The sequence below is a fragment of the Triticum dicoccoides genome, chromosome 2A (assembly GCF_002162155.2).
Source record: "Triticum dicoccoides isolate Atlit2015 ecotype Zavitan chromosome 2A, WEW_v2.0, whole genome shotgun sequence".
NCBI classification, from domain to species: domain Eukaryota; kingdom Viridiplantae; phylum Streptophyta; class Magnoliopsida; order Poales; family Poaceae; genus Triticum; species Triticum dicoccoides.
Genome location: NC_041382.1, coordinates 442,883,258 through 442,907,556, shown reverse-complemented (window position 1 = coordinate 442,907,556; position 24,299 = coordinate 442,883,258). Strand labels below are relative to the sequence as shown.

Below are 24,299 nucleotides of genomic sequence, written 5' to 3'. Positions count from 1 at the left end.
TTTCCTACATGACTTAATGCATTGCTATTCTTTTCGAACAACAATATGTTAATGCACACTCTTACAATAATTAACTCTCACTCGGCCTTTGCGCCATTGGTGCAACAGGTCATCTAGTTTATCAAATAATAAGAGGCTGTACAATTCTAATAAGCGCAGCTGTGGGCAAAATGAGTCGAGGATTCCTATCAAGGAACATCGCCAACACGGATTACAGGCAAGGGTCTAGCAATCAGACCATCCATCACCCAGCCACCATTTGAACCATCATGCTTGACATGTATAAACTCCCTCTGAACATAATCTAGTGATGCTTCAAGCCTTCCACCTGGTCTACACTCGGAGGCAACATTGAATGGTTTGAAACCCATATATTTCTCTAACCAGTACAGATAGTTAACATGGAATACAGATTTGAGCATGTCTTCTGGAGAAGATCCCTCTTTAAGAACAACCTACAAATGACAGGTAATATGTTAATTATAATAACAGAATCAAAGTTAGGAAATAGCTGCATCAAGATGAACTCACACAAAATTTCCCCTTGTAATCAGTAAGAAGGTATTGCTCATTTTTGTACAAATCAAACAGTGCATATGCATCTTCCTTGTTCTCAATTATTTCACTAAGCTTAGAACCCAATTGTAACCGTCGATAGATTGTATCTGCAGCATCTTTTGCTTCTGCTGACAAAATCTCACTTTGCTGGCAAACAAATCAAAGAAACCAAAGATAGTGAGAAATGAAATTAAATAAAGCAGGAAAACATTCTTCGAATCAAACGCCTACAATTAAACTACTTTACTATTCTCAATAAAAAGAACTAGTTAAGTAATTATAACTAACTCCAACAAGAAAAGCCACGATACTTGGACATGACCGAGCACATGTAGAACATGCCTCCTAACTTTATTTTCTAAAAAAAAGGTCAGCGATGAATAGTAAGAAGTATTCTTGACTTACTTTAACTTGAGTACCCATGGATAAATTCGGAAAAAGTGGCTCCTCATCGTTAACCTCTTTGACTGAAGGAACTTGTCCACTTAATAAATATTCACTAAATATCAAACCTACAGAAAATAATAATTGAGCAAATGCTTAAAGACATCCTTGAACACTGTTGAATGCCAAAGAAAAACATTACACAGGCACGTGCTTGAGCTAATATGTATAAATGTATGCTAGCATGCTTGTTAGACATGTAAAAAGTAGGAGAAAATGCAATGTGCCATTAAATCTAAACCCAAAATATCAGAGTAACAGAAAATAATGTTATCTATGGAATGCATCATAAGAAGCCATATTTAATTTTCTAATGCTAAAATTTATAGTAAATTCATCAAGAGGGCGAAATTTATACCTTAAAAAATCTACATTTTCCTCCAACACTGGGTGTACACAAACCAAACACATTAACATTCTTCGTGAAAGATTCTCACCATACAATGGAGATAAGAGTGTACTTCGTGTGTTATTTTCAAATTCAACCATCAATTGGACAGTCTCTGTTAAGCTGTTACCTCATTCTGAACATTTTATATTCCATAATTCAGAGAAGAGGTGATAAACTCAGCAGAGTAATTGCAAGCAATTCTACAAGACTAAATAGTGGATTTCCCAGCTCTTTGCATATCTTATAGACAAAAAATTCCAGAAAAAATATTTTATTGGGTTTTTATCATTTATGCCACTAGTTGTGTCCCACTACTCAGTTTTGCCACCAGGAGTTTCAACTGCTCAAAAATGCCATCGCTCCATTAGGCGCATGCTCAAAAGTGCCACTAGACACCATTACTGTCGGCTCAAATCCCGTTTACCATGTTATATGACCAAAATATCCATGGACTAACATGTCAGCTCTCCCTCTATCTCAGTACAATAAAGTGTGGGTCCCACTCGATCCCAACAGCGTTCTTATTTTCCTCTAAAATTATTCGCTTGCTTACTCCTGACAAGTGGGGCCCACACTTATCATTGTGAGATAGAGAGAGTTGACATGTGGGTCTAGGGGTATTCTAGTCATATAACATGGTTAACAGGTTTGACCTGACAATAACAATGTTTAATGGCATTTTTGAGCAAACATATAATGGAACAATGGCATTTTTTAGGTGTCTAATGGCATTCCCGAAGAAGCATCTCATGGAGCGATGGCATTTTTTAGCAGTTGTAACTTCTAATGGCAAAACTGAGTAGTGGGACACAACTGGTGGCAGTAAGGTTTTTATCATTTACTGGGCCAGTTCCTCCTGGCTATGATCTTTGAACTTGTACCAAAGATCTATCCTGCTACAAATTTGCATGCAGCTCTCCTGGATGTTCTTGAAATATAAATATATATTCTTGTATTTTTAGAAGTATTTTATATTTTAAAATAACTTCTCTTTTAAAATGCACTTAAGTCACATTGATGAAACAACATGTCTAAAAGGAGCAACATCACGGTATATATCAGGCAGTCATATTCCTATCATTTATCAACTTGTCAAGATTGGCCAGTTTATGCTGCCACTGCCGGCCCAAATTTTGGTTTGTCTTCCTCTTCCATGAGAATCACTTACCTTGAAATTGACAAATTTGCATGAAATACGATGTTGCAAACTAAATTTCAATATTTGCCAAAAATATGGACATTAAACTAACTGTGGATCTTTGCCTAGTTCAATTTAGTCCTGACATTTTTATCCATCACAAATATACTGATTTATCTACCTAACCATTTTAAGTTTTAGTCACAGAAAGATGTGCCATAGGAGGATTCAGGGCTATGACGGCAGCAGAGGAGAAAGCAAACTTACTTGCACGGTAAGGATTCAGCGTCCTCAGCTGAATTGATTGATAAGACTTAAGGTTGCAATACATGTGAACTACAGTAACACCAGCAAATGAAATAAGAGCCAGTGGTACTGATGAGCCAATTTGGTTAGCTAACGCTATGCCAAGCATTATGCCAACAAACTTGCTAACCATTCCCTGCGCTTCACCCTTTGCAATGACCTGAAACATAACTCAATTGATTTCAGTCACTCAGGTGAAAATATGAAGTGAGTCACAGATATCGCATTAAGTATTGACTACATTCTAGTATCTTAAGAGGTAAAGGTCACACAGGTAGTTCCTTTATAATATAAAAATGGCAGAAGTGCATCCAAGAAAGAAAATAGTACTACCCAGTTGTACTGATGCCACTCCAAGGTGGGGTTGACAACTCTTTGCCATCCAAACAATATCAAAAATTATGCATGCGCACACCATACAATGTTGGATGTGAGCCCATGTTCCATCCGGCCCATAAGGCCCAGGCACGGACCTAGAAGAGGAGCCAGACCATGTCTGGTCAGATGCGCTGCTCCACACCAGAAACAACAGCACGAGGTGTATTCCTCTCTCTCGCAACATGGTATCAGCCAAGGCTGCAGAGACGGCGGCGGCGCCGGTGGTGTAGTCCGGCGAGAAGACAGGGTGAGCGGCTGGAGGCGGAGTGCAGTGAGGCGGCGCGGTCAGCTCAGGCAAGAAGAAGCTGCGGGAGCTTGCAGCAAGGAGGCGGCGGGTCTGGGCGCAGAGCTGATGCTGTGTGGTGCGTGCTACTCTGCTGCTTGCTCGAGTTGCTGCTGCGTGCGTGCGTGTGCGCTGATTGTAGATGAAAAATAGTGGAGAAGTGTTGCTGTTTGCGGAGAAGGAGGCTGCCACTGCTTGCTGCTGCTGCTGAGCTGCTGGAGTTGGTGCTAGTTGAGAAGAAGATGGAGTGTGACTGGAGCTGCTGCTGCTGGGCTGCTGGAGTTGGTGGCTAGCTTCATGGTGCTTACGCGCGTAGAAAGGTTCTCACAGCTGAGTGGCTGCTGATTGCAGAGGAAGGAGACACAGCATTGGAGGTGGCACAGCTAGGAGAAGAAGAGGTGGAGGCGTCATGGGGACTGAACTTACCGCTGCTATAGAGAAACTTGCGCAAGTCATGGCTGTGAAGGCTTCCGAGGGGTCAACTCCTCCAGGTAGCAGAATTGTTGTGCCTCAAGCAGATCAGGGTTCAAGCTTGAGCTCATGCAAAATGATGTCAAGCTGAACGGTGTGAGCAGCTACCTGTCGAGGCAGGCCTTGTTGATCACAAAGACAAGGGGCCTGACAGGGTATGTTCTTGGAACAGCTGAATAACTGGCTGACAAGGAGAGCTCAGAATGAAAGAAGTGGAGTGTTACTGACTCCCTGATATTGACTTGAATGTAACTCCCTGATTCCAGCGATTACAGTGTCTGTTGAGGCATTGCCGAATGCTTCTGCTGTGTGGAGCCTGCTGTCCATGAGGTATTCATTCCGGTAAGGGCAATTTGATGCTCATGTCTCAAATTGAAGACAAGATCCATGCTGTCCGTCGAGGTGACAGAAGCATGATAGTGTATGTGAACGAGCTGCAACATTTTTAAGCGGATCTGGATCAGTGCGATCCCCTTGAGCTTCCACATGCAGAGTCCATAGAAATTGCCAGGAATTGGGTTGAGCGTAGGCGTGTGATGCAATTTCTCAAAGGTCTAGATCAAGGATTTGAGAGCAAACCTGTGCTACTACAACAGCCAACACTTGTGTCCCTTGATGAGGCCACTGCTGCGATATCCCAAGAATGGGTACGCCTGCAGTTGAGAAGAGGAGATGTCAATGAATCTGGGAAGTGTTATAATTGTGGTCAAACAGGGCATATCAGCCGTTTCTGCACTGGCCAAAAGAGGCAGAGGACGAGGATACAGTGGTGGCAGTAGCAGCGAGGTGGTCGGAATGGAAGTCGTGGTTGAAATGGGAGTGGCGATTCTTGGAATGCTCCCAAGGCAAATGTAGCTGCTTCAGCTGAAGGGAAGCAGCATGCAGGAGGACTGCTACCAACTATGCCAACTTTGTCGATACAAATGAAGGTAACATTGAACACGCATCAATAGCAGCCCATAAAATAAACTCGGAATGGGTGCTTGATTCTGGAGCATCATATCATGTTTTTTTTTTTGAAAGATCCGCATCACATCATGTTGCTGGAGACTTTAATGAGTTCAAATCTTATGTTCCACACTCTCACACATCAGAAAAACATTCACACAGCAGATGGCACAGCCCAGCCCATTGCAGGGTGTTGCACGTGCCAGCTTTTCTCATGAACTTAGTGTCCTTTAGTGCTTTGGTTGACCAAATTGATTGCCGAATAATAGTTGACAACTTTGTGTTCTTGATCCCTGACAGGTAAGCTTCGTGAGCTAGTTGATACAACAGTAGGAGAGGTGTTGATATCCTTTGCATCCAAGAAACCAAATGGAGGGGACAGAAGGCGAAGGAGGTGGAGGATACCGGCTTCAAGCTGTGGTACACGGGGACGACTGTAAACGGAAATGGACTAGGCATCTTGATCAACAAGAGCCACAAGTATGTAGTGGTAGACGTCAAGAGTCGGATTATCTTGGTCAAGCTGGTAGTTGGGGACTTAGTTTTCAATGTTATCAGCGCGTATGCCCTCAAGTATGGAGTGGTAGACGTCAAGAGTCGGATTATCTTGGTCAAGCTGGTAACTAAGGACTTGGTTATCAATGTTATCAGCACGTACGCCCCACAAGTAGGCCACAATGAGAACACCAAGAGGGAGCTCTAGGAAGGCCTAGAGGACATGGTTAGGAGTGTACCTATTGGCGAGAAGCTCTTCATAGGAGGAGACCTCAATGCCACTTGGGTACATCTAACACAGGTTGACGGAGTGCATGGGGGCTTTGTCTATGGCATCATGAATCAAGGCGAGGATGTCTTAAGCTTTGCTCTAGCCTACGACATGATCGTAGGTAACACCCTCTTTAGAAAGGGAGCATCACATCTAGTGACTTCTAGTAGTGGCCAACACTCTAGCCATATTGATTTCATCCTCTTGAGAAGAGGAGGCAGGCGTGCTTGCCTAGATTGTAAGGTGATAACTGGAGAGTGTTGTCCCTCAGCATGCACTTGTGGTGGCTGACTTCTGTTTTCAGATTCGTATCCAGCGGGCCAAAGTCGCTAGAACGAAGTGGTGGAAGCTCAAGGGGGAGGTAGCTCAGGCGTTCAAGGAGAGGGTCATTAAGGAGTGCCCTTGGGAGGAAGGAGGTGATGCAGACAATATGTGGATGAAAATGGCGACTTGCATTCATAAGGTGGCCTCGGAGGAGTTTGGAGTGTCCAAGGGAAATAGAAGCGAAGCTAAACATACATGGTGGTGGAATGATGATGTCCAGAAGGCTATTAAGGAGAAGAAAGATTCTTTTCAGGCGCCTTTACCTGGATAGGAGTATAGATAACACAGAGAAGTACTCCCTCCGTTCCTAAATATAAGTCTTTGTAGAGATTCCACTAGGTGGACTACATACGGAGCAAAATGAATGAATTTACACTTAAAATGCATCTATATACATCCGTATATGGTTCATAGTGAAATCTCTACAAACACTTACATTTAGGAACGGAAGGAGTACAAGGTAACAAAAAAGGCCGCAAAGCAAGTTGTGAGTGAAGCAAGAGCTCGGGCGTATGAGGACCTCAACCAGCGCTTAGACATGAAGAAAGGCGAAAGGGACATCTATAAGATGGCAACGATCCGAGAGAGGAAGACAAGGGATGTTGACCAAGTCAAATGCATCAAGGACGGAGTAGACCGACTCCTAGTGAAGGACAAGGAGATTAAGCATAGATGGCGGAAGTACTTCGACAAGTTGTTCAATGGGGAGAATGAGAGATCTACCATTGAACTGGACGACTCCTTTGATGATAGCGGGCGTTTTGTGCGGTGGATTCAAGAGCCTAATGTAAGAAGGCTTTAAAAAGGATGAAAGGAGGCAAGGCGATAGCCCTAATTGTATCCCCATTGAGGTGTTGAGAGGCCTCGGAGACACAGTGATAGTATGGCTAACTAAGCTTTTCAACCTCATTTTTTGGGGCAAACAAAATGCAGAAGAATGGAGATGAAGTATATTAGTACCAATATTTAAGAACAAGGGGGGTGTTCAAAGTTGTACTAATTACCGTGCAATTAAGCTGATAAGCCATACAATGAAGTTATGAGAGAGAGATTGAGCACCGCTTAACAAGAATGACAAGCGTGAATAAAAGAAAGTTTGGTTTCATGCCTGGGAGGTCGACCATGTAAGCCATTTTCTTGGTACAACTTATGGAGAGATAGAAGGAGCAAAAGAAGGACCTGCATATGTTGTTCATTGACTTGGAGAAGGCCTATGATAAGATACCGCATAATGCCATGTTGTGGGCCTTGGAAAAACACAAAGTCCCAACAAAGTACATTACCCTCATCAAGGACATGCATGATAATGTCGTGACAAACGTTCGAACAGGTGATGGCGACATTGATGACTTTCTGATTAAAATACGACTGCACCAGGGGTCAGCTTTGAGCCCTTATGTTTTTACTTTGGTGATGGATGAGGTCACAAGGGATATACAAGGAGATATCCCATGGTGTATGCTCTTTGCGGATGATGTGGTGCTAGTCGATAATAGTCGAACGAGGGTTCATAGGAAGTTTGAGCTATGGAGACAAACCTTGGAATCAAAAGGTTTTAGTCTTAGTAGAACTAAAACCGAGTACGTGTGGTGTGGTTTCAGTACTACTAGGAATGAGGACGAGGTTAGCCTTGATGGGCAGGTGGTGCCTCAGAAGGACACCTTGAGATATTTGGGGTCAATGCTGCAGAGGGATAGGGGTATCGATGAAGATGTGAACCACTGAATCAAAGCCGGATGGATAAAGTGGCGCCAAGCTTCTGGCGTTCTCTGTGACAATAGAGTGCCATAAAAGCTAAAATACAAGTTCTATAGGACGGCTATTTAACCCACAATGTTGTATGGCATTTAGTGATGGCCGACTAAAAGGTGACATGTTCAACGGTTAGGTGTACGGAGATGCGCATGTTGAGATGGATGTTGTCGGCGTTCTGGGAACGGGGGTCCCCATACTTGCCTGCCTGCGGCCTGCGGCGTGGGTCAAAGGGGGACCAGCACGGCCATCTTCACCAACATAAATCCAAGACCCTCGCGAGGGGCCAAGCCTCGCGGGGCGGACGACGCGGAGCTTCCTCAGGCACGGCCTCATCAGGCTGGCTCGCGAGAAGGCGAAGAGATCAAGGCGGAGTACCTCACGAGGTGCTCGTGACGCAAGCCATAACGACGTCAGGCGGGTGCCAGCCCGCGCAGTGTCCTCCTTTCCCCTTTGGTGCAAAAGGGGCAAGCACAGCCGCGGAGTACCGAAACATCAGGCAAAGGTTGTCATTTCGGTGCAACAAGATCAAGACCAGGAGGACTGCGAGACGGAGGTCATCGTGGAGCCCAAGACGGCGTCACCACCAGAGCTTTGTGCAGGCGAAGACTACTTTTGTCAGGATAGCCGGTACTAGCTGTCCCCTATCAAATTAGCCCGCCATTGTTGGCTCCCTTCCCGCTCGATATTTGAAAAGAGGATCAGGGCCTCTATAAATAGGACCAGCCACCCGCGAGATCGAGGGATGAAGAAAGGGGGGAAGGATCGAAGGATCAAGAGGCTGAGAGGTTAGGGTTTAGAGAGGGGACAATCGAGAAGAGAGAGAGAGAAGGGTAACTGAACTCCTCCCAGCAGTTCATCCCCCCAGCCAAAAACAGACCCTCGCGAGGCTGTTCTTCCTTATATTGTTCATCATCATCAGCCCAAAAGGCAATCCACCACACCACACACTGGAATAGGGTATTACACCACAACGATGGCCTGAACCAATATAAACCCTGTGTCTCTTGTGTTGTTTTTTTCATAGCTCAGATCTTAGCGAGGCGGAGGGACGCAAATAGATAGGAGGCGAAATCTCCGCGCGCACCCCAGTGTTCGAACCTCAAGGGTCTGCCGGAACCCGAAATCCGACATTTGGCGCGCCAGGTAGGGGTGCGCCGGAATTCGTCTTCCACCACCCCGTTCTCCTCCGACCATCACGCCCATGTTTGACGCTCGTCGGGCCCGCGTCGAGCGTCAGGCCGCTCTCGGTTCCCGCGTCGCCCAAACGGCCCCTGTCGGCGGGCGTCCACGCCGTTCCCCGTCACCTGCCGTCAATGCCGCTACCGGCCCGGCGGGGGACGAGCAGCAAGCATCGTCTCAGCATCCGTCTGTGCGGCAAGGCGGCCGCACCGCAACTCCCTCGCTCACTCCAGCTGGTTCTTCGTCCCACGCGCTCCGCGCGCCCATGGAGGCTCGAGCTGCGCTCATCGCGGCAAACGAGCTCCTGCGCTACCGTCCCGTCGACGACGTCTACGAAGAATGGCTCGACCGCGTCGCCGAGCTCGTCCGCGCCGCAAGGGGCTCTCCTGCGCCGTCCGTTCCGCTGCACGGCACCCCGCCCCGCGCGAGCAATGAAGCTCCGGCGGCGCCCCGGCCGCCTCCTCAGGAAGGCGCCATGGCTTCAAGGCGCGTGGCCCCTGGGCGGAACCCGCTCCGCCAGGTGCCAGCACGACAAGAGCAGAGCTGTCAAGAAGTCCTTCACCCGCAAGGCAACGCAGGCCTCCCTCCGCTGCCGCCGCAGCCAAGGAGAAACGAGGACCGCCACCAGGACGAGGGGGCTGGGGGCTTCCAGGAGCCGCGCGCGATCGCCTGCATCCTGGGCGGGGCTCAAGCCCCAGCCTCCCAACGCATCTTCAAGCAATTCGCCCGCGAAGTGAATGCAGTCCTTCCCAGGCTCGAAGCCACGCGCCCTCTCAGGTGGTCGGCGTGCGTCATCACGTTCAGCTCAGCAGATCAGCTCAAGTGTGCGGCTACAGCCGGAGTCCTCCCGATGCTTTGTTCCCCAATCATCAGCAATGTGATGGTCACCAAGACCCTCATCGATGGCGGGGCAGGGCTCAACGTCCTGTCCGTGAAAACATTCAACAATCTCCAAGTGCCCTACAGCCAGCTTCAGCCAACCAAGCTTTTCTCCGGAATCACCGACGGCTCCACGGTCCCGATTGGGCAGGTCCGCCTCCCTGTCACCTTCGGGGCACGCGACAACTACCGCACCAAGCTCATCAACTTCGACGTCGCTCACATTCGCCTGCCGTAAAACGCCATCCTCGGGTACCCAGCGTTAGCCAAGTTCATGGCCGTATGCCAGGAAGTGGCGGAGTCATCACGGTGCCCTGTGAAGAGAAGGATGCGATGTGTTCCTTGGAACGAGCCTTTCAGGCCGCGTCACTGGAAGACCCGGATCGCGGAAGCAGGAGGCTTCCCGAGACCGCCCCCAAGAAGAGGAAGACATCGTCCGGCCCGGCCCCTCAGGAGGCAGACCCCTCTGGGCCCGTGCCTGCCCAGGGGGAACCTCCTTCCATCGCATAGGAAAGCGCGCCCGGCGCCCTCCTCAGGCAGGGCTCGGGGGCTCTCCACTGGAGGGCCACCGACCTAGCTAGGATCGCGAGGGAGGCGCTTGGGCACCACATGAAGGCGTGTTTCGAAGCACGTTTCCCTCAAGAAGGAGCAATGCAAGGAGAGTCAGACCCTCAGGAGTTCGTCAGCAAGGCCATTCAGGAGCTACAGGAGTCAAGAGTCATGAAAGGCGGCCGCCGCCTACCAGCAGTGGCTCCCCATCCAGGCGAGGATGGTAGGCTGCGCGTCTGCATCGACATATCAGGGCTCAATCAAGTCGCCTCTCTGGAGCGCCTCTGGCCCTCGCGAGCGGGGCGCTGCGGAGGTCCACCCCACAGCTACGTTCGCATGCCTTACGGCTTGCCGAACGCGGCTGCCACGTACCAGCGCCTCATGAGGGGCATCACGGAGGCACAAGAGGCCAGGCGTTCCGCAGCCCTGGCGGAGATGGAGATGGTCCGCGAGGAGCCGCCAGCGCCTCCGGAGCCTCCCGAGGCCCCTGGGCCTGGGGGCTCGTGAGGATCGGCTTCCGCGGCCCACCGAGTCTGCTACACCAACGCTCCTTCGTCCACAACATCATCAGATGACATCTTTCAAGTTTCATTTCCAGCTGAGAGCGCCCCCCCAGGGCTGCATTATTCCCAGGCCGCGTGGGTCCGTCCCTGCGGCGTGTATCCCTTTTATTTCATGTTGTTAGCTTATCTTGTTGGGGGCGCCCCTCGGGCTGCATGATCCCCAAGTCGCTCGGGCTAGGCCCAGCGATGTCCGCCTTCCCAGCATCTATTTAAATGAATCCACTCCTCCGCGGCTAATGTGCTTGACCTAATTGCCCGCTCAACTGACGGAACTGCTCTCAAAACGGCACGACGCTTGCGCATGGGTCCGTCCCTGCAAAGCCGACAAACCTGAATGACTGAGCTCTGGCCGCGGCAGCCCCGCATGGCGCCACCTCGTCAAGCATTCGATGCCTCATTACCCCTCGGAAGCAACCAACGGCTGACTGTCAATTGTCATGGCAACCCCCTCGTTTTTTCTATGATGGACCTACAGGATCTCCTGAAGGAGCTGCGTCAGGCGAGGTCCTTGCGGTGTCTCCTTCACTCTCGTCCGCGCGAACCGCTTGCACGTTAAAGGGGGGGTGCCTGAGCATCGCGACTCAGGGCTCCTACTAGCTCTCCAGCCCTCACCCTCTGGCCTTGTCCACGGCATCGCGACCTGGCATACCAGCGACGGCTGAGACTCGCTCGAGGGCCGGGACCCGAAGACGTAGAGCAGAAAGGGGAGCAAAGGCGAGAGGGGAGGGACACGCGAGGACCTCACCAAGCAACCTCATGCCTGCCGATGCATGGACCCGGCGACACCCCAGAGAGCGGCCCCTGATTCTAGAGATAAGTCACCACCCGGAAGCGCCAGCTACCGTGGCATCATCCCCGCACCTAATGCAATCCCGTGTTAGCGACGCCGCTCTCCTTTCTCACCGAACGACGGCTGCTTGAGCGCCAAAGGGGACCTTCTGAGCATCGCGATTCAGGGGCTCTTACCGGACTCCGGGTTGCTCACCTCCTGGCCTTGACCACGGCATCGCGACCTGGCATACCAGCGATGGCTGAAGCCGCCTTGGGACTGGGACCTGTCGGCGCAGAGCACCAAGCCCTCGTGAGGTTCGAAAGGGAGGACTGAGCTAAAATGGAATGAGCAACTCGCACAATTCTACGACAAGGGTTATATCAACAAAACAGGATCACAGGCACCTTACAAACCCCCACGGGACGCGTCTTTGATTCCTCGCAGGGAACAGATCCTAAAGGGACACTAACTACGCGCGCCCCTGCAAGAGACGCCATCATCAACAGTGGGCCGACAAGCACCGGCACCAACCCCATCCAAATCAGAGTCGGCGGCGGCCTGACGAGCCCGCCCTGCTCCAAGAGCGGCGCCGGCTCGGGGGCTCGTAGCTGTGTCGCTCGTCTCCGGAGTCGCGAAGAGCTCGCCGGAGTCGCTGGAACCTCCGACGCCTCCACCGCCTGAGGAGCCGCCAAGGGAGCGGTTGGCGGGCCCAGTCCTCGCCGCAGCAGGGTCCTGGCCACCTCTCCCGAGGCAGCACTCCAGCCGGCGCCCGCTTGCATCGAAGACCTTGAAGAACATCAACGAGGCACCGTCGTACTTCAAGTGGATCGCGAGGGTGCCTCTTGTCCTGCAAACCCGGACGATCTCGCTCCAGCCCCGAGTCATGAAGACCTCGCCCGGGGCAACGACCGCGACCTCTACCTCGGTCGCGAGGGTGCTGCAGCCGGCGTGCTGCAGCCAAAGCTCTAGGAGTTCTCCCTGCGGGATGATGGAGGCGAAGAAGGGAGGAAGGCGAATCCAAGACTGAGGAGGCATGGCGACGTGGAGCACGAACTCTCGGGAGAAGCCCTCGGTGTGGACCCCAGGGGGGACGACCCACACCTTCATGACTCGTCGGCGCCGACGGCGGCGCCGCCCATGGCGATCAGCATCGGCTCCTTCAGGGCCCTCGATGTGGGCGTACAAGGGAAGCGGGAACCCCGGCGGTGCCCGCTCGCACCAAGGCCTCGACGCCACCTGATGGGCCCCCTCGTCCGGGCCACGGAGGACGAGCCGTTTCTTCGACGGGAGCGGGTCTGGTTCCTCTCGGGGAGCCTTCCCCTTCTCCGCCGTCGAGAACCGGCGGATCGGAGCCATCGCAGCAAGACGGAGTAAGGACCGGGAAGGAGAAGCAAGGAGGGATGAACTGGAAGGGCACGCATTGTTCCGTACTTATGGCCGGCGAAGGCCAACCGCCGACTTCCACGATCGCAGGTAATCATAACCCACTTTGCATGCAGGGACTTGTCCAGTCCGTGCAGTTGCCGAGGCGCCATGGGGAAGTGGAGGCGCCCACGTCCAATCAACCGCCACGCGGCGCCCAAGGCCGCAGGCTGTTAGGGCCCGCGGCGCTTCGCTCTTGCCCTTCCACCTCCCTGCACGGCCAAGTCCAGGCGCGCCTTGGGCCCGGGGGCTACTGCCGGCGTTCTGGGAACGGGGGTCCCCATACTTGCCTGCCTGCGGCCTGCGGCGTGGCTCAAAGAGGGGCCCAGCACGGCCCATCTTCACCAACACAAACCCAAGACCCTCACGAGGGGCCAAGCCTCGCGGGGCGGACGACGCGGAGCTTCCTCAGGCACGGCCTCATCAGGCTGGCTCGCGAGAAGGCGGAGAGATCAAGGCGGGGTACCTCACGAGGTGCCCGTGACGCAAGCCATGACGATCAAGGGCGCCAGGCGGGTGCCAGCCCGCGCAGTGTCCTCCTTTCCCCTTTGGTGCAAAGGGGGCAAGCGCAACCGCGGAGTACCGAGGCATCAGGCAAAGGTTGCCATTTCGGTGCAACAAGACCAAGACCAGGAGGACTGCGAGATGGAGGTCATCGTGAAGCCCAAGACGGCGTCACCACCAAAGCTTTGTGCAGGCGAAGACTACTTTTGTCAGGATAGCCGGTACTAGCTGTCCCCTTTCAAATTAGCCCGCCATTGTTGGCTCCCTTCCCGCTCGATATTTGGAAAGAGGACCAGGGCCTCTATAAATAGGACCAGCCACCCACGAGATCGAGGGATGGAGAAAGGGGGAAAGGATCGAAGGATCAAGAGGCTGAGAGGTTAGGGTTTAGAGAGGGAACAATCGAGAAGAGAGAGAGAGAGAGAAGGGTGACTAAACTCCCAGCAGTTCATCCCCCCAGCCAAGAACAGACCCTCGCGAGGCTGTTCTTCCCTATATTGTTTATCATCATCAGCCCAAGAGGCAATCCACCACACCACACACTGGAGTAGGGTATTACACCACAACGGTGGCCCGAACCAGTATAAACCCTGTGTCTCTTGTGTTGTTCTTTCCATAGCTCAGATCTTAGCGAGGCGGAGGGACGCAAATAGGTAGGAGGCGAAATCTCCGTGCGCACCCCAATGTTCGAACCTCAAGGGTCTGCCGGAATCCGAAATCCGACAGATGTGTGGCCACACAAGGAAGGACATGGTCCGAAATGATGATATACATGATAGAGTTGGGGTAGCACCGATTGAAAAGAAGCTTGTCCAACATTCTCTAAGACGGTTTGGGCATATTCAGCGCCGGCCTCCAAAAGCTCCAGTGCATAGCGAACGGCTAAAGCGTGTTGATGATGTCAAGAGAGGTCGGGGTAGACCGAACTTGGCATGGGAGGAGTCCATAAAGAGATATCTGAAGGACTGGAGTATCACCAAAGAACTAGCCAAGGACAAGGGTGCATGGAAGCTTGATGTCCATGTGGTAGAACCATGAGTTGGTTGCGAGATCTTATGGGTTTCAGCTCTAGCCTACCCCAACTTGTTTGGGACTAATTATTGGGTTCATATGCTTGGCTTTATGGAATGCGTATCTACTTCCTTGTCTGCACCCATAGGAAATGGTTCTGGTTCTGCTTCGGCAATTATCTCCAAGAAGTTTAAACGGTTAAGGTATGATCTGAAGAGGTGGCGCATTAACTTGTCATCCATCAAGAAAGTTATCCATCAATGATCTATGGTAATCCTCGGTTTTGATTCTCTTGAGGAATTGCGTCCTCTAACAATACCTGAATTCAACTTCAGAAAAATTGTCAAGCTACACTATGACGATCTGTTGAATTACAGTACATTTATTGAAAGCAACGATGCACAATCAGATATATCAAAGTTGGAGAAGAAAACTCAAAATTCTTTCATGCCATGGCAACTAACGCATGAGGAAGAATTCCATGGCCAGCCTTCGATCGATGATGATGTTGTGGTTACTGATCATGAGCAGATGGCGGGAATGCTCTGGAATTCTTTTAAATCCAAGATGGGCCAAGCCCAGGGAGTGCAAATGGGTTCAATTTGGAGGAGCTTTTGCATAAAGTGGATGGGCTAGATGACCTAACTAGGCCTTTCTCCCAAGAGGAGATCTCTGCTGTGCTTAAGGACCTGCCAACAGATAGAGCACCAGGACCAGATTTCAATGGTCTCTTTGTTGAAGTGTTGGAGCATAATTGAAAAGGACTTCATGCAATTAATTGAACAGTTTGCTCAGGGCCGTCTTAGTTTGCAAGGAATTAATGGGCTCCTTTATTACCTTGATTCCCAAAATGATTAGTCCTGAAGGCCCAAATGACTACAGGCCCATATCCTTGATCAACACATGTTTGAAGTTTCTCACCAAATTATTAGCAAACCGGCTACAGCATGTAAATTCATAAAAACCAATTTGGTTTCCTTCGGTCTAGAGCCATCCATGACTGTCTAGTCTAGGCATTTGAGTATATCCATCAGTGCAAGCAGTCCCACAGACCAATTTTGATCCTAAAACTTGATTTTGCCAAAGCTTTTGACACCATTGAGCATGATGTCATCTTGCAAATTCTGAAACATAAAGGGTTCAACGATCACTGGATTGGCTGGGTGAGAGAGATTTTATCTTTTGGATCATCTTCTATGCTGAATGGGGTACCGGGTAAACAGTTTCATTGCAAGAGGGGAGTTGGACAGGGAGATCCTTTCTCCCCACTTCTCATTGTGCTTGCTGCTGACCTGCTTCAATCTGTTGTTAACAAAAGTTGCTTGATGGTGTCCTTTTCTTGCCAATATCCTCAAATGATCCAAATTTCCCAATAATTCAGTATGCTGATGACACCATTATGTTAGTACCTGCTGTGGACACACAACTGATTGCAATCGAGATGTTACATGTTTTCCATGCCTCCACTGGCCTTAAGGTGAGTTTTCATAAATCTATGATGGTGCCACTTAATGTATCTGATGAGGAGGCTGCCAGGCTTGCATCTGTCTTTGGTGTACCATTGGTACTTTACCTTTCACTTACTTCGGGTTGCCAATGGGAACAACAAAACCAAGGATACAGGATCTCATGCCTCTTGTGGACAGGGTTGAAAGAAGGCTGACTGCTAGTTCCTCCATGCTAAATCAGGGTTCTAGGCTGCAACTTTTAACCTCTGTTTTATCTTCTATGCCAATTTATTTCCTGTGCTCATTAGATATCCCTACTGGTATTATCAAGCAGCTTGAAAGTATTGAGAGGCAATGCCTTTGGCATGGTAATTCTGATACACCAAGACAATCCCTAGCAGCTTGGGATTTGGTATGTAGGCCAAAAGCGAATGAAGGACTGGGAGTGATTAATCTGCAAATACAGAACCAAGCCCTTCTGGTAAAGCATTTGCACAAGTTTTATAACAAGGCTGACATACCATGGGTATCTCTTATTTGGGATTCATACTATCATGGAGTAGTTCCACAGGCCACTGTCTTATGTGGCTCCTTTTGGTGGAAGCATGTTTTTAAACTGGCTGATAATTACACAGCGGTGGCTACTGTTATAGTCAATTCTAGGGATTCAGTACTGCTTTGGTCTGATGGCTGGCATCTTGATGGATCAACGAGGCCTCTTCGAGATAGATTACCACACCTGTGACAAGATTTCTGTCTCTGATTTCTTATCCACCCCTGATGTTGCTTCATTGTTCAATCTGCCAATATCTCAAGTGGCTGCAACAGAGTTGTTATGCTTACAGGACCGGATATAGCTAACTTACAAAGGAACCCCATCGAAAGTGATGTTTGGTGCTGGCTGGATAAAGGAGATTATTCTGCTAAAAGTTACTATACTCTAATGCACACACTCCTGTTATCCAGCCCTGTAGATGGCTTTGGAAGAGTAAATGCACAATGAAAATTAAATGTTTTGCTTGGTTGCTGCTCTTTGACAGACTAAACACCAAGGATTTACTGGTCAGAAGGAAATGGAGGTCCACTGATAAGATAATCTCTGTGAGGGAGCCCTGGATTAGGGGGTCTCCGGACAGCCGGACTATCTTCATTGGCCGGACTGTTAGACTATGAAGATACAAGATTGAAGACTTCGTCTCGTGTCCGGATGGGACTCTACTTGGCGTGAAAGGCAAGCTAGGCAATACGTATATGGATATCTCCTTCTTTGTAACCGACCTTGTGTAACCCTAACCCTCTCCGGTGTCTATATAAACCGAAGGGTTTTAATCCGTAGGACAACAATCATAACATACAATCATACCATAGGCTAGCTTCTAGGGTTTAGCCTCTCTGATCTCGTGGTAGATCTACTCTTGTACTACCCATATCATCAATATTAATCAAGCAGGACGTAGGGTTTTACCTCCATCAAGAGGGCCCGAACCTGGGTAAAACTTCGTGTCCCCTGCCTCCTGTTACCATCCGGCCTAGACGCACAGTTCGGAACCCCCTACCCGAGATCCGCCGGTTTTGCCACCGACATTGGTGCTTTCATTGAGAGTTCTTCTGTGTCGTCGCCGTTAGGCTTGATGGCTCCTACTATCATCGATGGCGATGCAGTCCAGGATGAGACTTTTCTCCCTGGACAGATCTTCGTATTCGGCGGCTTTGCACTGCGGGCTAATTCGCTTAGCCATCTGGAGCAGATTGAAAGCTACGCCCCTGGCCATCAAGTCAGATTTGGAAGTTTGAACTATACGGCCGACATCCGCGGAGACTTGATCTTCGACGGATTCAAGCCACAGCCGGGCGCGCCGCACTGTAGCGATGGGTATGACCTAGCCCTGCCGCCGAACAGTACCCCAGAGGCCGCGCCCGCATCAGCTCCGACCCTTAGTTCGGAGCCAACTGCGCCAATCAAGGACGGGTGGTTAGACACCGCCTCAAGGGCCGCAGTCTCAACGGCGATCAAGCCGAACACCTGCCTAACCCTCTGCGCAGCCCGTGACTCCAAGGTGTCGGACTCTTTTCCGGACTCCGAACCATCCGCGCCCCTGCCAATCGAATCCGATTGGGCGCCGATCATGGAATTCACCGCCACGGATATCTTTCAGCACTCGCCCTTCGGCGACATTCTGAATTCACTAAAGTCTCTCTCTTTGTCAGAAGAGCCCTGGCTGGATTATGGCCAACAGGATTGGGATACGGACGACGAAGAAATTCGACGCCCACCCACCACCCACTTAATAGCCACTGTTGATGACTCAACCGACATGCTCGACTTCAACTCCGAAGACATCAACGGTATGGACGACGATGCGGGAGGCGAAGAGGAACCACCGCCCACAGGGCGCTGGACGTCCACCTCATCATATGGCGTATACATGATGGACACACCAAAAGAAGACGACGACGAGGAACGGAAGGATGCACCGAAGGCTTGTTCCCTCGAGAAGCAGTCAAAGCGGCGGCGCAAGCGCCGCCCCAAACCTCATCATATGGCGTATACATGATGGACACACCAAAGTGGTATGAAGTATCGTTACGTTCGTTGGTTGCCATTCTCGGATGACTTGGGTCTATCTTCTGAAACATAAAGATGAAGTGTTTCAGTGTTTCAAAGTTTTTTATGCACTTGTTCCAACTCAATTTAATGTGAAAATTCAAGCACTCAGATCTGACAATGGCACTGGGTATGTTAACAAGGCCATTGGTGCCTTGATGCCAGAAAGGGCATCCTGCATCAAACATCTTGTCCGGACACACTTCAGAATGAGGTGGCAGAGAGGAAAATTGCCACCTGTTGGAGGTGGCCCGAGCATTGATGTTCACCATGAATGTGCTCAAGTTCCTGTGGAGCGAAGTTGTCATGATGGCCACCTTCTTGATCAACCGCACACCATCCCGCGTGATAGGTATGAAATCACCGTGTGAGTTGATTTTCACCGAAAATAAATTCCCTATTCCTCCCAAGGTGTGTCTGGTTGCACTTGCTTTGTTCATGATCATAGGCCATCAGTCAACAAATTGGCAATCAAGTGTATCTTTATTGGGTATTCTTCAAAACAAAGAGGGTGCAAATGTTGGAGTCCGTCTGAGAGGTGAACCTTTGTGAGCAAGGATGTTACGTTTCATGAATCGAATCCTTTTATGATGAGAAAAATGATCTCAGCGTCATGTTTGAAAAACTTGACCAATGTCTCCCTCCGGAGATTGGTGAAGAGGAGGAGTGTAGAACACAGATGCAGTTGCAACAGTCACCTTTAGTAACTCATGTGGCTCCTGCGATACAAGCATCGACTTCCATCAGCGATGTGCAGGTTGGCACAACGGCAAGAATGGTAGTGTGCCAAGGTGGACAGTGAAGCAAGAGGAACAGCTAAAGGTGTATTCACGAAAGCGTGCACCAGCTCAGATTGGTAGTGTGCCAAGGTGGACACCAAAGCAACAGGAGCAGCTAAAGGTGTATTCACGGAAGCGAGGTGATGGTGTTGCACATCAAGGGGAGCAACTAGATCAGCCACTAACGGAACAACAGGGTAGTACTGATGTTCCTCTGACGGAGATCAGGCTGAAAAGTCAACTAAAGGGAAAATTGCTTTGAGGAGAACTACTCGAGCAACAGCAAGGATACCATAGAAACGGTATGGGTTCGATGACAATGATATTGGAAATTATGTTTCCTATGAAGCATTATCTCCAGCCCACAAGGCATTTGTTCCTTCTTTCCAAACTGTGTCAATTCCGACCGACTGGAAGAAAGTAAAGGAGGACTCAAAGTCAGGGGTGGCCATGATGGAAGAGCTGGAGGCTGTGTGTAAGAACAAGACATGGGTACTAACACCCCTTCCAACAGGAAAGAAGGCAGTCAGCTGCAAGTGGGTATACACTGTGAAGCGGAATGCAAAAGGAAAGGTTGAAAGGTACAAAGCAAGGCTTGTGGCGAGGGGGTACAGGCAGGCATACGGCATTGACTACGATGAGACCGCTCCAGTAGCAAAGATGAACATTGTGGGGGTTCTGATCTCTTGTGCAGCAAATTTCTGGTGACCTTTACACAAACTTGATGTGAATAATGCGTTCTTACATGGAGATTCCAGCTAGGTTCTCGACTTCTGAGACTGTTGGCAAGGTATGCAGGCCGAAGAAAGCCCTTTATGGACTGAAGCAGCCTCCAAGAGCTTGGTTTGACAAGTTTAGACGGGCGGTGTGTGATAGTATGGGCAGTGCAATGGTGACCATACACTGTTTTATAGACACTCTAAAGGGAAAATAACCATCCTTACAGTTTATGTTGATGATATCATTATCACCAGTGATGATTACGTAGAGATAGCAAGGTTAAAGGGGTGTCTGAGCAAGGAAGTTAAAGATGGTCGGCTCAAGTACTTGCTTGGTATAGAAGTGTCCAGGTCTGGAAAAGGAATAGCTCTTTCTCAAAGAAAGTATACCCTAGAACTCCTCTGTGATGTTGGCATGTTGGGTTGTCGAGCTGCGTCAACCCCAATTAATCAAAACCATAACGTGACTGCCCAATCAGGTGATCTGCTGGATAAAGAAAAATATCAACGATTGGTGGGAAGATTGTTGTACTTGTGTCATACACAACCAGACATTGCATTGGCAATAAGTGTTGTAAGTAGATATATGCATGAGCGTAGAAGTGAACATCTTGAGGCAGTACATAGAATCTTGAGATACTTGAAGGGTTCTCGTAGGAAAGGACTGATATACAAGAGTCATGGACACCTTGTCATGGATGGTTATTGTGATGCTGATTGGGCTAGCTGCCTGGATGGCAAGAGATCAACTTCAAGCCATTGTGTTTTTGTGGGAGGAAATCTAGCATCTTGGAGGAGCAAGAAACAACTAATTATCTCCAAATCAACTACAGAGGCTGAATACAGAGCCATGCCTTGTTATGGATAAGGAATCTATTTGAAGAGCTAAAGATTTTGAGGACCAGTTGTATGAATGTATGGTGCGACAAGAAGTCGGCAATTAACATAGCAAACAACCCAGTTCAACATGATAGAACCAAACATGCAGAAATTGACAGATTCTTTATCAAGGAAAAACTGGATGCTGGGATTATCAGCATAGAGTATGTGAGCTCAGGGCAACAGATTGCAGATTACTTGACTGAAGGAGCGGGAAGCAGAGAATGCAGCTTAGCGTGTGACAAGATGGAATGATTGATACTTATCACCCCTCTTGACTCCCTCCCTCCCTCCCTCTCTCTCTCAGACAAAAAAATAAAATGGTAAGCTAGATCTGAGATAGGTTCAGATACATATTGCTTATAGGATTTGGAATAGCATCATATTCTATAACATCACATGCACAAAGTGAACAATTAGATAGGTATCATCGTGAGTGTTAGTTGAGACAGTAATTAGTAAATGCTAAGTAACATATATCAGTGCTTGCACCCTTTAAAGGAGTTTGAGATACTAGATTTAGGGAAATAGGCTATAGATGAAGGAGAAGACTTCTGGGGAGAGAAAACTGATTATATTTTCATTTCATAAGTTAAAGTGTGTAGGTTTCCCTAGGCGTGGCTTCACTTATCCCGTATGATTCAAACTCTTTGTCTCACAATCCAATATGGACAAAGTAAGAAACCAAGTTGAGATGAGATCCTGAACCTAACTCAAATCCTAAAAGATGCTTTTCTAAGCAACAAAATATATCAAATGTGAAATGAACCAAGAGATAACAGGCATCCTGTGCTATGTAACTCTTTTGCGGGCCAATTGCTATGGCACTGTGAGGCATCAGCTTACATACGATAATCTAATGGTCTGAGGACTGGTACATTAAAAGAAACATTTACATAGACAAGTCAAAACAAGTGTTCGGTGAAAATTGTTCAGAAAAAAAAAGATATGGACTTCACCTCAGCAAAGTTTCTCTGGACAGCAAAGCCAGCAAAGAAACAACTTCTTGTGGCAGCCTACACACAAAAATGGTAGAAGCTGTTTATCAAAAGAGGGTTTCTAGAACTAAATTAATAACATCGGCTTATTAGGAAATAACACATAGTATGTTATATACTACTCCATTCCATAATATAAGACGTTTTTGCAATCTAACTTTAGCTTGAAAAAACATCTTATATTATGGGACGGAGGGAGTAGTATATAGCACTGCACAATAATTATTTGCTTCACTTAATTTGACCACACAGATAAATGGCTAGTAAATACTCCAATCATATAATTTGATATGCAATTCAGCACTATTATAAACGGAAGTAACTTGTTCAGGATGCCAAGTTTGAGACATATGAATAGGAACAGTAGTAGTAATATTATGTAATGCTGGGTATGCTTATTTTCTATACCACGTCCTTTGACTACCTCCAGTGCCACTTATGACTCTGGGAGGTAGAGCAACACACACCATTCAAGAGTAACAAGTGCGCTAATGAACAGGGATAATGCAGTCTCTTCTACATGTGTCCTGGTCCGAATGCAAATCACGAATAGAGGGAATATTACTTTTTTTTAAATGTGAATATCGCATTTCAGTATAGCAGAAGGCTAGATTGATCCGCATACTGTTGTAAAAATTAGACTGTTCATGTAGTATGGGAAATATGAAATATAATGTATAAGTTGCCAGAGGGAATGCTTGTTCAAAGCATGTGAAATCAGTTGTTTATTTACATGTGCATACTGGATCTAGAGAGAATAGTTGCGTAGTCTTAGTTTGTGATAAAAGTTAATAGCATGTTCTAGACTGTAAAATTTATTCAGTCACCACTTTTATAAGCAGTTGTGTTCACGGATCCAGGTTGAATTGGATGGAGAAAATAGGGTGATGGTTTACCTAGTGCAATGCACAGGTTAGGAACATTGTAACTCTGATAATCTGATAACCCATACCAGAAGTAACAGTCCTGAGTCCTGACCTGTATTAGAGCAGCTGCCGATCGGCCAGCTCCAGCGGCTGCACCAATGGGAACAAACAGGTGAGGAAATACCGGAGTCAAAATCTCCAGCCCATAAGCTGTGTTCTCCAGAAGATCTGCAAACAGCCGCCATCCCTTCGGGTTCACATCAAAATGTCGCCCAAATTTCGACAAGAGTATCTTGCTCAAGTAACCAAGCCCATCTTTCAGCACCCAATTCACTGCGGCGGCCGTCGGGATCGCTCCTTTACCCAAACCAACTGCGTACAGCAACGCCTGCGGAGTACAGTTCACCCGATAGAAATGCTAAATTTTACCTGGCGGACTGAGAATTGCACATACATAATTAACACACGCGTTTACAAACGATACCTGCGTAGAGAGCACGCCGCTGATCTGGCTAGCAACACCTTGCACGCCCCGCCACAGCGAGTAGTGCAGATAGTCGCTGCTCACGCTGTGCGGGTATCCATCAGGCAGCAGCAACTGAAGAGCAACATCAGTGCACCGCCGCCATGACCGTTCGAGTTGCCTCCGCAGTGCGGCCAAATTAGCAGGGCCAGCCCCCGTCTTTTCCATCCCCTCTTCTTGCTTCCGCTTATCGTCTCCCGCAACGAGGTATGAGGTTCCGTTCGGGTTGGGCACGAGCAGCGTACGCGCACTGCCCCTCATCTCCCAAACGCTACCGCCGTCGCCGCCGGTTGCTCCTAGGGCATCGGCGAGGGCGGATGGGATGGAAGCGAAGGCGTCCGACTGGAGGAGCAAGAACAGGAGGAAGAGCTCGGGGTGGAGGGACTGAAGCCACCGTCGCCACCCGTCTCCCGGCTTGTCGGGAGGGTCTCCTCTCCCGCCTTGCCACCAACCCCCTCCTCCTCCGCCACCCCCATCCCCACCGGGGAAATTGCCATCTCCGAATCCGCCGGAAGCAGAGGTCGCGGATGGCGGAAGGCAGAGATTGGCGGTGAGGCGCGGGAGGTGGCGGAAGCGGCTAGCGGTGGTGGGGCGCGAGGATGGTGGGATGGCGGCGACGACACGAGGAGGCGGGGGGAGAGGGGAGGTCAGGAGGAGGATGAGAGATTGAGACGAGGACATCAAGGAGGAATGGCTTGGTGAGAGGCGGGGTTGGGACGACGGGACGGAGGTGTCTAGGAGGGACCAGAGAGGCGGCCGGCGCCGGCGGCTTGGAGTTTTCAAGCATGGGGAGGGTATCAGGTTCAGCTGTGGAAATTGGGCTGCACTATGCACAAGGGCC

General features: G+C 49.3%; 1 protein-coding gene across 1 annotated transcript; it reads right to left on the bottom strand.

Annotated features, from left to right (window-relative positions):
- LOC119354831 (protein root UVB sensitive 1, chloroplastic-like) lies at positions 1-24,299 on the bottom strand. The gene is made up of 7 exons (XM_037621578.1): positions 23,420-24,299; positions 23,048-23,323; positions 22,031-22,087; positions 2,799-2,997; positions 964-1,070; positions 532-705; positions 1-455 (listed from the first exon to the last, which is right to left on the bottom strand). Exons 1-7 carry the CDS (start codon positions 24,137-24,139, stop codon positions 189-191), a joined length of 1,800 nt encoding a protein of 599 aa, XP_037477475.1. The 5' UTR covers positions 24,140-24,299; the 3' UTR covers positions 1-188.

Excerpts from the sequence above, each read along its gene's own strand:
- LOC119354831 (XM_037621578.1), bottom strand. The coding sequence starts at position 24,139 with ATGTCCTCGTCTCAATCTCTCATCCTCCTCCTGACCTCCCCTCTCCCC. Across the intron at positions 2,998-22,030 it reads TCCAGAGAAACTTTGCTGAG|GTCATTGCAAAGGGTGAAGC; the intron begins GTGAAGTCCATA and ends GTTATGTTTCAG. Across the intron at positions 1,071-2,798 it reads GCTGAATCCTTACCGTGCAA|GTTTGATATTTAGTGAATAT; the intron begins GTAAGTTTGCTT and ends TATTTTCTGTAG.